Source organism: Hemitrygon akajei, chromosome 10 (assembly GCF_048418815.1).
Source record: "Hemitrygon akajei chromosome 10, sHemAka1.3, whole genome shotgun sequence".
NCBI classification, from domain to species: domain Eukaryota; kingdom Metazoa; phylum Chordata; class Chondrichthyes; order Myliobatiformes; family Dasyatidae; genus Hemitrygon; species Hemitrygon akajei.
This window is the reverse complement of record NC_133133.1, coordinates 19,868,280-19,881,919: the sequence shown is the minus strand read 5'-3', so window position 1 is coordinate 19,881,919 and position 13,640 is coordinate 19,868,280. Positions and strand designations below refer to the sequence as shown.

Sequence of the window (13,640 nt, the reverse complement as noted above, 5' to 3'; positions counted from 1 at the left end):
TAGATCACCTACTAAATCTGCTTTAGCTATTCACTCTTTTCTTTCTAATTATGGTATCTCAGATATATGGCGTTTCCTTCATCGTACTGAGAGAGATTATTCTCTTTTTTCATATGTTCACCATACCTTTACTAGAATTGACTATTTTTTACTTGATAATCAACTTATTCCATTTGTCTATTCTTGTGATTATCAGAGTATACTGATTTCTGATCATGCCCCAATTACTTTGTCTTTAAACTTTCCTGGTCTCCCTCAGAGGAATAAATACTGGCATCTTGACTCGACTTTATTATCGGATGATGATTTTCTAAAATTTATTAAGGATCAGATAACTTTTTATTTTAACAGCAATACATCATCTGAAATGTCATCCCAGATTGCCTGGGATGCCATGAAAGCATATTTGAGGGGTCAAATAATCTCCTATACAGCAAATCTTAATAGAAAGTCCCGTATATATCGATTAGACCTAATTAATCAGATTAAAGAATTAGATCAATTGTATGCTCAAACTAAGAATCCTGAATTATACAAGAAGCGTGTAGAACTTCAAACTAAATTTAATCTTCTGTCTACTCAACCTGTTGAACACCAACTTCTTGAAAGTAAGAGTCGCTTTTATATTCATGGTGACAAATCTGGTAAATTTCTAGTTAATCAGCTGAGGCGTTCTAAAGCTAAACAACATATTACAAAGATCCGGAAGGAAAATGGGGATTTTACATCGGATCACTTAGAAATCAATGACGTATTTAAAAATTTTTACTCTCGGCTTTATTCCTCTGAATCTCTGAATGAGAATATTTCTGTTGATCTTTTCTTAAATAATCTGAATATTCCTTCACTTTCATCTGATTTTAAAGCCAAACTTAATGAGCCTATATCATCAGAAGAAGTATCTTTTGCAATTTCTGCATTGTCTTCAGGAAAATCTCCTGGACCTCATGGGTTCCCCGTAGAATTTTATAAATCATTCTCTTCACTTCTTTCTCCTCAGTTACTCTCAGTACTATCTGACTCGTTTAATTATGGTAAATTGCCACCCTCTTTTAATGAGGCATCTATTATTCTTTTATTTAAAAAGAGTAAAGACCCAACAGAGTGTTCCTTGTACAGGCCGATTTCTTTGCTTAATGTTGATGTTAAAATCTTGGCCAAAGTTTTGGCTCATAGATTAGAAACTGTTATTCCCTCTATTATTTCTGATGATCAAACTGGTTTTATTAAAAACTGTCTTCCTTTTTTTAACATTTGGCGTTTATTTAACATTTTATATTCACCTTCAACTGGGATTCCTGAATGCGTTCTTTCTCTTGATGCAGAGAAAGCATTTGATCGTATAGAGTGGAACTACCTCTTTGCAGTTCTAGAAAAACTTGACTTTGGTCAAAGTTTTATCTCTTGGATCAAATTGCTGTGTCTGTGTCCTACTGCCTCTGTTTTGCCTAATTTTCAGCAATCCCAGTTATTTAACCTCAAACGTGGCACCCGTCAAGGATGCCCTTTAAGTCCCTTTCTTTTTGATTTGGTTATAGAACCTCTGGCAATAGCATTCCAAAGCTGTCCTGAACTGACCAGGATCTGGAGGGGGGGGGGGGGTGTCGAGCATAAAGTTTCTCTTTATGTTGATGATTTATTACTTTTTCTTTCAAATCCGTCCACATCCTTACCAATGTTTTCACTTCTTGATCAGTTTAGCCAGTTTTCTGGCTATAAACTTAATTTACATAAGAGTGAACTTTTCCCAATTAATAAAGAAGCACAAGAATTAGCATTTCGTGACCTCCCTTTTAAAGTAGTTCATAATCAATTTACTTATCTTGGGTTTACAGTTACAAGGAAGTTTAAAGATCTTTTTCGTGAAAATTTTGCCAATCTTTTATATACTACAAAACAGAGTCTGTCACAATGGTCACCTTTATCTATGTCCTTGGTAGGTCGTATTAATGTTGTTAAAATGTATGTTCTCCCTAAATTTTTATATTTATTTCAATCAATCCCAATTTTTATTTGTAAAACCTTTTTTGATTCCTTAGACTCTATTATTTTGTCATATCTGTGGAAGAATAAGCATTCTAGAATTAATAAAGTTTATCTTCAAAAATCTAAAAAAGAGGGTGGCATGGCCTTACCTAATTTTCGTTTATATTATTGGGCAGCTAACATACGTTATACTACCTTTTGGTCTTTTTTTCATAGCCAACCCGAGTGCCCTAATTGGGTGGCAATGGAGTTGAGTTCCACTAAAGATTTATCTGTTTCTGCACTTCTTGGCTCTGCACTCCCTAGTAGTTTGTCCAGATTAATTGTTAATCCTCTTGTTAGACACACTTTGCGAATATGGGCTCAGTTTAGGAAATTTTATGGTTTTTATGGTTTTTCCCTTTCTAGTCCTATCTTACATAATCACCTTTTTTTACCTACTATGTATGATTCAACATTTTATGATTGGTATAGGAAGGGCATTAGACATTTTGAAGATCTTTTTATCGATAATCACTTCACATCTTTTCAACAGCTCTCTGCTAAGTTCAATCTGCCTAATGCCCATTTTTTTAGATATCTCCAAATTAGACACTTTATTAATCCTTTAATTCCTAACTTCCCCGAAATGCCCGAGAAAAATGTTATGGATTTATTTATTTCTATTAATCCACTGGGTAAAGGTTTAATATTATTTATTTGTGATAAATTAGCATTCTTACGGCGTGCCCCTGTGGATAAAATTAGAATGGCTTGGGAGCATGATTTAAATGTCTCTTTATCTGATGAGATTTGGGACTTGATTCTCAAATCGGTTACTGGTAATTCAACCTCTCTTTGTGCTCGCCATTGCCTTTTACAGTTTAAGATTGTTCATAGAGCCCATATGTCTAAATCTAAATTATCTCGATTTTACCCTAATATTAATCCTCTTTGTGATAAATGCAAAAGGGGCGAGGCTTCTGTTATTCATATGTACTGGTCCTGTCCTAGCTTGGAGAAATTTTGGAAAGATGTTTTTATAACTTTATCCTGTATTCTGAATCACCACTTAGAACCTAACCCTTTAATTGCTCTGTTTGGTTTTTTGGGTGAGACAGATATACGTTTGAGTTTGACTAAGTGTCGAATATTATCTTTTGCTTCTCTCCTGGCTAGACGTTTAATCCTCCTTAGATGGAGAGATGTTGCCCCGCCCACGCATGCTCAATGGCTTAATGATATAATGTCCTGTTTAGACCTTGAAAAAATTCATTATTCAATTCTTAATTCGGATATAAAGTTTCATAAGGTCTGGGGACCTTTTATTGAGTACTTTCATAACCTTCCTTTTAATTAAGGTTTTTTTTTCAGTCCCTTACTTTCAGCTCTTTTTTTTGGTAGTAGGCATTATTATCTTCTGTTTTCAAGTGTATTTACAGTTTTGGGGGTTTGAATGTCCTGATTTATGTTCTCTATATTGTGTTGTGGTTGGTCTGGAGTTTTTGTTGTTGTGGGGCTTGGGGAGGATACTAACTTTACATGACTTCAATTTGGGTGCTTTCTCAATTATATTTTTTGTATTATATTATTATTGTATGTTTACTTTTGCACTGTATTAATTTTTTTATTTTGGTTTGGGGTTTTTTCTTATCTGTAGTGTTGTAGAAAATGCATTAAAAAACTAATTTAAAAAAAAGATGGGGCATATTATGATAAAGCTCAGAAACATTTGCACAGTCACTAATGAATCTAATTCTGGGATTCAGCAGAAATTGGAGAATTTCCTTTTCAATTGTCAAATGTTATTTTTGTTGAAGGTTGCAATGTAATTCACACAGAAGATCAAACCACATTCTGTCCTACTGGATACTTTCCATGTGGCAATTTCAGTATGTGTCTGCCGCAAACTTTTCAGTGCAATGGGATCAAAGAGTGTGAAAATGGAGCAGACGAAGACGACTGTGGTAAGAGTAGTGCGGGGCAAGGCTGATTCTGGGGATTGCATGACTCGTACCTAAGCCATATGTCAGAAACCACGTAATCAAGCTAGCGAATTTGAGATTTAAGATTAGCTTTATTTATCACATTTACATCGAAACATCAAAACATACAGTGAAATGCATGACTTGAGTTAGGGAAATGCTGGAGCAGCTTGCAAGTGTAACCACCTTTCAGGTGCTAACATAGTGTGCCCACAACTTCCTAAACATATGTCTTTGAAATGTGGGATTAAACTGGAGCTCCCAGAAGAAACCTATGCAGTCATGGAGAGAAGATACAAGCTCTTTAATCTGTGGCAGGAATTGAACTCCATTCTTACATCTGTAAAGCATTGCACTCACCATTATGCCACTATGCTGCCCCCACAATGATATTCTGCCACCCGTAATTCCAGGACCAATTCGATTGACCTCCATCAATCGTGGGATTGAGTTTAGGAGCTGAGAGGTATATAGGTCTCTGGTCAGACCCCACTTGGAGTACTGTGCTCAGTTCTGGTCACCTCACTACAGGAAGGATGTGCAGAGGAGATTTACAAGGATGTTGCCCGGACTGGGGAGCATGCCTTAAGAGAAAAGGTTGAATGAACTCGGCCTTTTCTCCTTGGAACGATGGGGGATGAGATGTGACCTGATAGAGCTGTATAAGATGATGAGAGGCATTGATCATGTGGATAGTCAGAGGCTTTTTCCCAGGGCTGAAATGGCTAGCACGAGAGGGCACAGTTTTAAGGTGCTTGGAAGTAGGTACAGAGGAGATGACAGGGTTAAGTTTTTTAGGCAGGGAGTGGTGAGTGCATGGAATGGGCTGCCGGCGACGGTGGTGGAGGCAGAAATGATAGAGTCCTTTAAGAGACTCCTGGATGAATACATGGAGCTTAGAAAAATAGAGGGCTATGGGTAAGCGTAGGTAGTTCTAAGGTAAGGACATCTTCAGCACAGCTTTGTGGGCCGAAGGGCCTGTATGGTGCTGTAGGTTTTCTATGTTTCTGTGTTTCTATGATAAATGTCTATTCTGAAAAATCCACAGTGAAATGAAACTACTGCCCTCAATATATCAGCAACTAGTGTGGCTAAATTTATGAGATTTCCTCGCCACCCCCTTCACCTTGAACAGGTGTACAATGACTAACATAGAGAGTCTGCAGGTGCTGGAAGTGCAAAGCAACACACACACACACACACACACACACACACACACACACACACACACACACACACACACACACACACACACACACACACACACACACACACACACACACACACACACACACACACACAACGCTGGAGGAGCTCAGCAGGTCAGGCAGCATGTATGGAAAAGAGTTTGGACCGAGATACTTCTTCAGGACTGAGGGGGAAGGGGGGAGATGCCTGAATTAGATGATAGGGGGAGGGGAGAGAGGCTAACTGGAAGGTGGTAGGTGAAGCCAGGTGGGTGGGAAAGGTCAAGGGCTGGAGAAGAATGAATCTGTTAGGAGGGCAGAGTGGACCCATAGGGGGGCCGGAGAGGAGTATTAGGCAGGTGAGAAGAAGTAAATAGTGAGAATGGAGAATTGAGGGTGGGGGATTTGTTCACTGGAAGGAGAAATCAATATTCATGCCATAAGGTTGGACAGAACATAAGGTGTTGCTCCTCCATCCTGAGAGTGTTTATTCTTTTCCATAGATGCTGCCTGACCTGCTGAGTTCCTCCAGTGTTTGTGTGTGTTACATACAACTATATTCAGTTTTGGATATGTCCATATTGACAGTGATTCTTGAGTTCATCGTCAGAGTGAAGCCTTGAGATCATCTCCCCCATTTCTCATTTACTTATTTCTTTCCCATGCAGAAAACTTGAGTGGCTGGCCCCAGATTATGGACTGGTACATGAAGCAACTTATTATTGATGACGATAAACTGATCAATTGCTGTGAGTAAGCACTTTATATGGAGAGTAACAATCAATAATCTAGAAATTCAGGAGCACCTACATTTTGAAATACGTGTGTATTTAAAATTCGGGCTTAATGATTCACAGACTCATAGAACACTACAGCAGAGTCACAGGCCCTTCAGACCAGCTAGTCTATGCCAAACTATTATTCTGCCTAGTCCCATTGACCTGCATCCAGACTCTTTTATAGCCCCCAAACCCCTCTCATCCATAAACCTATTTAAATTTCTCTTCAATATTGAATTTGAAACCACACTCATCACTTCTATTGTCAGCTCATTCCACACTCTCGCCACCCTCTAAGTGAAGAAGTTCACCCTTATATCCCCCTAAACACTTCACCTTTCACCCTTAACCTATGACCTCTAGTTCTAGTCTTACCCAACATCAGTGGAAAAAGCCTGCTTGCATTTACCCTATCGATACCACCTCATGGTTTTGAATACCTCCGTCAAATCTCCCCTCAATCAAAAGATGTGTTCCATTTCTACCATTGTATCTTGCTTTATGTATTAATTCTCCTCAATTCTCCTCGTTATTTCCATTCCTTTGCATATAATTGGTTCAATTACTATCTTATCCTTCCTTGCAGCACTTGAGATATATCCAGAAGGGTGCATATGTAAAGGCTGGACAGTCAGTTGTGAAGCTGCAGGCCTTCGCACTGTTCCATGGGTCGCGTCCAATGTGCTTATACTGTAAGTAACTTCATAGCAGTCAAAAAACATGTTGGATGGCAGAGCTACCTGTAAATTTATTTTTCACTTTATCTTTACTTTTCATAGTCCAACACTTGGGAAGGGCTGTCCCTCCCCCTTCTCTCTTTTTCCTTTCCCCATTCTGGTTCCCCCTCACCCCTTCCCTTCTCCTCACTTGCCCATCACCTCCTCCTTCTCTTTCTCCCATTGTCCACTCTCCTCTCCTATCAAATTACTTCTTCTTCAGCCCATTACCTTTTCCACCTATTAGCACCCAGCTTCTTACTTCATCCTCCTCCCCCACCCACTCATCTTCCCCCTCATCTGGTTTTACCTATCACCTGCCAGCCTTCACTCCTTCCCCTACCTCTATCTTCTTTTTCTGGCTTCTTCCTCCTTCCTTTCCAAGTCCAGATGAAGGGTCTTTGCCTGAAAATGTGACTATTTATTCCCCTCCATAAATGCAGGATGACTTGCTGAGTTCCTCCATTATTTTGTATGTGTTGCCCATGATGCACCATCAATAACTCTTGGAGACGTGAGGCGAGATTGGCTGGAAGAAAGAACAAGCAGCAATTGACCACCACACTGCATCCTGGAGACTGAGGCCGGGGCTGTGTCTCCAATCGCCTTTATACCAGGGTCCGTGGGAGGAGCCACAGGAGCTGTCAGCGCGGGGGGGGGGGGGGGGGTTGCGTCCAGACAGGTATATGTAGCTCGCCACATTCACCCCCCCCCCTTTGTTTTTAAAAGAACGTCCCCATGGGGCGAAGTTTCTTACAAGTATATTTACAGGTTAAGTCTATCAGGTGGTCGAATCTGTCGCTGCGATCTACGTAGCACCGGCTGTGATTGCACAGGTGCCGGTGGTGATTGCACAGGTGCCGGTGGTGGTGATTGCACCGGAGACGGTGGTGGTGATTGCACAGGTGCCGGTGGTGGTGATTGCACAGGTGCCGCTGGTGGTGATTGCACCAGAGACGGTGGTGGAGATTGCACAGGTGCCGGTGGTGGTGATTGCACAGGTGCCGCTGGTGGTGATTGCACCGGAGACGGTGGTGGTGATTGCACAGGTGCCGGTGGTGGTGATTGCACAGGTGCCGGAGGTGGTGATTGCACAGATGCTGGTGGTGGTGATTGCACAGGTGCCGCTGGTGGTGATTGCACCGGAGACGGTGGTTGTGTTGGTTCCAGCCTAACTGGAGGTGTCAGCCCACTAGGCATCAGTGATCCCTCATGCGTGTGCAAGGTGCCTGGTATATGCGCGTGCGAGACACCCGGTATAGGAGTGTCATGAGGAGTCTGTGTAGGGCTCGGTGTGCACGGTGTCACCTCGGGTACAGGGTTCATAGTTACCGTGGAGTGTTCGGGGTAGTGGTCTGCTGCTCCTGCGGGCGCCAGGTTGCGGACGGAGACCGTGTCCTCCCGCTCATCAGGTAAGGCCACGTAGGCATACTGGGGGTTCGCATGTAGAAGGTGAACCCTCTCGACCAGCGGGGAGTATTTATTGCTCCTCACATGTTTCCGGAGCAGCACTGGCCCTGGGGATGTCAGCCAAACTGGTAGGGTGGTCCCAGTGGCAGACTTCCTGGGAAAAGAGAACAGATGCTCATGAGGGGTGGCATTGGTGGACGTACATAACAGGGAGCGGATAGAGTGGAGTGCCTCGGGGAGGACCTCCTGCCATCGAGAGACCGGCAATCCCTTTGACTTAAGGGCTAAAAGTGTGGCCTTCCACACTGTGGCATTCTCCCTCTCCACCTGTCCATTTCCCCAGGGATTATAGCTTGTGGTCCTACTAGTAGCAATGCCCCTAACCAGCAGGTACTGGCGCAGCTCGTCACTCATAAAGGAGGACCCTCTATCACTGTGGATATAGCAGGGATATCCGAACAGAGTGAAGAGCTGGCGCAGGGCTTTTATGACGGACGTGGCAGTGGTGTCGGGGCAGGGGATGGCAAAGGGGAACCGCTAGTACTCGTCGATAATGTTGAGAAAGTAGACATTGCGGTCGGTTTCGGGGAGTTCGTGGACTCGCGACTGGCAGCAGCAGGTGGCGGGGTCTGCAGTGTCCACGGAACCAGTGGGGGATCGCGTGGCTGGACAGCGTCAGCGTTGTGCCGAGCGTAAGGTAAGGGAGAATACTTTCCGACTTACTCTAGATAGTAGTATTTTGTACATTGTGGCAGGCTCAGTCACTGGAATCTGTTCCAAGTATGATTGGAAGCATGCAAGCCAGAGTTCAAAGGCAAGAGCTGCTTCTGAGTCTTGAGGATCAATGTCTAATTTTTCCGGATGTAAAATGCTTTCCATGTTTTAAAACTTCCAGCCAATAAAATTGATGCACCATCAATAACTCTTGGAGACGTGGGTTAAGGTAGGCTTTTATTGGCTGGAAGAAAGAACAAGCAGCAATTGACCACCACACTGCATCCTGGAGACTGAGACCGGGGCTGTGTCTCCAATTGCCTTTATACCGGGGTCCGTGGGAGGAGCCACAGGAGCAGTTAGTAGGGGGGGCGTGTCCAGACAGGTATATGTAGTTCACCACAGCCCTCGATTTCCAGTACAGAATCTTTTGTGTTTAAACTAACTTATTGTGGTTTGAGCATCAAAATACATAATTCAAGGTACACTGATTGGAAGAGTTAACATTAAAATAGAATTTGGTAAGGGGAGGAGCATTCAAAATACAAAGGTTAACTTTGCAATGCATCTGTGTAAATGCATAATATGGGGCTTATAAGGTTGGTAATGCAAAAAACAAGATAGAAATTTAGAGCCACATTGCACTACACCACAGAAACAAGCCCATTGGCCCATCTACTGCCAAAACAAACTATTATTCTGCCTCGTCCCATCACCTCACTTGCACCATACCCCTTATACCCCTCCCATCTATGTACTTATCCAAACCTCTTCAATGTTGAAATCAAACTCATGTCAACCACTTCCTCTGGCAGCTCATTCCACACTTGCACCACACTCAGAGTGAAGCTTCCCCCTCAGGTCCCCCTTAAATATTTCACCTTTCTCTTTTAGTCTATGGCCCACAGACCTAGTTTTACCCAGCCTTAATGGAAAAAACCTGCTTGCATTAACCCAATCTATACCTCTCAGTAGTACCCCTGGTATAGTAGTGTAATGGTTTTCATAACACGGGTTTACCTCCCACTGCTGCCTGTAAGGAGTTTGTATGTTCTCCCCATAACCACATGGGTTTCCTTTGGGTGCTCCTGTTTTCTCCCACAATCCAAAGGCATACAGGTTGGTTGATTAAAATTGCTCTTTGTAAATTGTCCCAAGATTAGGCTCGGATTGAATCGGCGGAGTTGCTGAGTGGAATAGCTCAAAGGCCCAGGAGGGCCTATTCCGTGCTGAATCTCAATCAATAAATAAATTTTGTATACAATAGGGATAAATAACAGAGGCATGATGTAGATTAGTAACAGATTTTGCTCCAAGAAAAAGATTATGCTTATTCTTCCTGGCTGCTAGATATTTTTCAAAGGTATATAACAAAATAGAGGTGGCATTTGATTCTGGAAGATATTAGTGTTGAAGAGTGCCCTCAACATTGGATGATGTTGAATAATGGTAAAGGTGTGATCATGTTACTGTGAACACCACCAAATATTGGTGAGGAAATAGAGGAGCAAGTGGGGGCAAAGTTGCTACTGAGAAATGCAAGAACCCGAGGGAAGTGATAATGCAAGATTTTAGCTACTCCAAATTCAAATGGGTCAGTAATCAAGGGCATAAAAAGGAGGAATTTCCAAATTCCGATCAGAAGAGTTTACTTAATGTTTCCCCACTCAACCAGGTTGAGATTGACGGATGTGGTCCGAAGCAAAGACATCTCTCAGGTGTTGAAATTTATAGCAAGAGAGTATCTAATAGAAGAAGTTCAGCTTATAACCATATAACAATTACAGCATGGAAACAGGCCATCTTGGCCCTTCTAGTCCGTGCCGAACGCTTACTCTCACCTAGTCCCACCTACCTGCACTCAGCCCCATAACCCTCCATTCCTTTCCTGTCCACATACCTATACAATTTTTTTTAAATGACAAAATCGAACCTGCCTCTACCACTTCTACTGGAAGCTCGTTCCACACAGCTACCACTCCCTGAGTAACGAAGTTCCCCCTCGTGTTACCCTTAAACTTTTGCCCCATAACTCTCAACTCATGTCCTCTTGTTTGAATCTCTCCTATTTTTAATGGGAAAAGCCTATCCACGTCAACTCTATCTATCCCCCACATAATTTTAAATACCTCTATCAAGTTCCCCCTCAACCTTCTACGCTCCAAAGAATAAAGACCTAACTTGTTCAACCTTTCTCTGTAACTTAGGTGCTGAAACCCAGGTCACATTCTAGTAAATCTCCTCTGTACTCTCTCTAATTTGTTGACATTTTTCCTATAATTCAGTGGCCAGAGCTGTACACAATACTCCAAATTTGGCCTCACCAATGCCTTGTACAGTTTTAACATTACATCCCAACTTCTATATTCAATGCTGTGATTTATAAAGGCCAGCATACCAAAAGCTTTCTTCACCACCCTATCCACATGAGATTCCACCTTCAGGGAACTATACACCATTATTCCTAGATCACTCTGTTCTACTGCATTCCCCAATGCCCTACCATTTACCATGTATGTCCTATTTTGATTAGTGCTACCAAAATGTAGCACCTCATACTTATCAGCATTAAACTCCATCTGCCATCTTTTAGCCCACTCTTCTAACTGGCCTAAATCTCTCTGCAAGCTTTGAAAACCTACTTCATTATCCACAATGCCATCTATCTTAGTATCATCTGCATACTTACTAATCCAATTTACCACCCCATCATCCAGATCATTAATGTATATGACAAACAACATTGGACCCAGTATAGATCACCAGCCTCCAACCTGACAAACAGTTATCCACCACTACTCTCTGGCATCTCCCATCCAGCCACTGTTGAATCCATGGTGAGCTTTGGAGAGTGAAAGAAAAGCCTAGAACAAACACACCTAAATGGACTAGTGCCAGTGGTGCCAATGTCTGCAAACTGTGGTATGAACTGGATTGGGGTGTTGAAGTGAAGAACTGCCATAATGGAGGAATTGAAATGTAGGAGAGGGAGGAGGAATCCTTATAAAGGAGGTGGTTCAGAAATACTTTAGCACATTCCTACAAGAGAACAATCAAAGCTGGAACATTCTGAATCTGAGGTTAGTTCAAAAAGTGGTAATGATGTCCATTAGACCATAAAACATGGCAGAATTAGCCTACTTGCCCATCCAGTCTTCTCCACCATTCCATCATGGCTGATTTATTATCTTCCTCAATCCCATTCTGCTGTCTTCTCCGCATAATCTTTGACACACTTACTAATCAAGAACCGATCAACCTCCACTTTAAGTATACCCAGTCACTTGGCCTCCACAGCCATCTGTGGCAATGAATTCCACAGATTCACCACTGTCTAGCTAAAGAAATTCCACCTCATCTCTGTTCTATATATTTCTATTCTGAGATTGTGGCCTCTGGTCCTGGACTCTCCTATCATAGGAAACACCCTCTGCACGCCTACTCAATCTAGGCCTTTCAATATTCGATAGGTTTCAATGAGATCTTCCCTCATTCTTCAAAATTCCAGCGAGTACAAGGCCAGAGCTATTAAAAACAAAACAGTCCTCATATATTAATCCCGGGATCATTCTAGAGAACATACTCTGGACTCTCCCCATTGTCCACCACGTTCTATTGAATGGTGGAGAAGGCAAGATGGTCCAAATGCTCCCTCCTGCTTCTGTTTCTGATGTCTTTATACCTTTAAGTCTTAGTCCAGATGTTCCCTCATCACAGTCTCAGTTCACTCCATTGAGGACATTTATAGTACCAGGTGCAGAAAGAAGGCTGGGCAAATCATCAGGACACCAGTCACCCCAACCATAAACCGTTTCAGCTGCTTTTGTTGGGCAAACGGTGCTGCAGCGTTAAAGCCAGGACCAACAGGCTACGGGGCGGATTCTTTCTACAAGACATTAGACTTTTAAATACACATCTGTACATTGCAACAGAGTGACAACGCAAAGATTTTTACTCCCTGACCTTGTTGGATGTATGTAAGATTTAAATACATTTTAATGTGTAGAAAAAAAGCTTAAATACAGAAGTGAGATGAGAGGAACTGTTCTTTGCAACACTATTGCATTTAATTATGACATCAAGCAGTGCTAACCAAATTGAAGTCGCAGAAATTCAGAATCAGAATCAGGTTTATTATCACTGGCATGTGACATGAAATTCGTTAACTTAGCAGCAGCAGTTCAATGCAACACATAATCTAGCAGAGAGAGAAAAAATAATAATAAATAAAATAAAACATAATAAATAAACAAGTAAATCAATTATGTATATTGACTAGATTTTTTTTTAAATGAGCAAAAACAGAAATACCGTATATTTAAAAAAAAATCAGGTTGTGTCCAAAGCTTCAATGTCCATTTAGGAATCGGATGGCAGATTAGGAATCGGACGGCAGAGGGGAAGAAGCTGTTCCTGAATCACTGACTGTGCCTTCAGGCTTCTGTACCTCCTACCTGATGGTAACAGTGAGAAAAGGGCATGCCCTGGGTGCTGGAGGTCCTTAATAATGGACGCTGCCTTTCTGAGACACCGCTTCCTTACGATGTCCTGGGTACTTTGTAGGCTAGTGTCCAAGATGGAGCTGACTAGATTTACAACCCTCTGCAGCTTCTTTCGGTCCTGCCCAGTAGCCCCTCCATACCAGACAGTGATGCAGCCTGTCAGAATGCTCTCCACTGTACAACTACAGAAGTTTTTGAGTGTATTTGTTGATACGCCAAATCTCTTCAAACTCCTAATAAAGTATAGCCGCTGTCTTGCCTTAGAGGGAGCTGTCCACTGGTTGGGGTGGGAGGCAGTCTTTACACAAGAACAACAGTGTTGGATTGTCAGAAGCCAATCATTCCAACCCTCATTTGTCATTGCAGCATATCTTCAGGTCAT

The 13,640-nt window shown here is 42.2% G+C and overlaps 1 protein-coding gene across 1 annotated transcript in view; it reads left to right on the top strand.

Moving 5' to 3' along the window:
- rxfp2l (relaxin family peptide receptor 2, like) overlaps window positions 1–13,640 on the top strand; it is a 94,813-nt gene that overhangs the window by 34,228 nt on the left and 46,945 nt on the right. Inside the window, exons 2-4 of the mRNA XM_073057891.1 lie at window positions 3,786–3,932; window positions 5,806–5,886; window positions 6,503–6,608. Of these exons, the coding sequence (XP_072913992.1) occupies window positions 3,786–3,932; window positions 5,806–5,886; window positions 6,503–6,608 (334 nt within the window). The remainder of the gene's footprint in view (window positions 1–3,785; window positions 3,933–5,805; window positions 5,887–6,502; window positions 6,609–13,640) is intronic.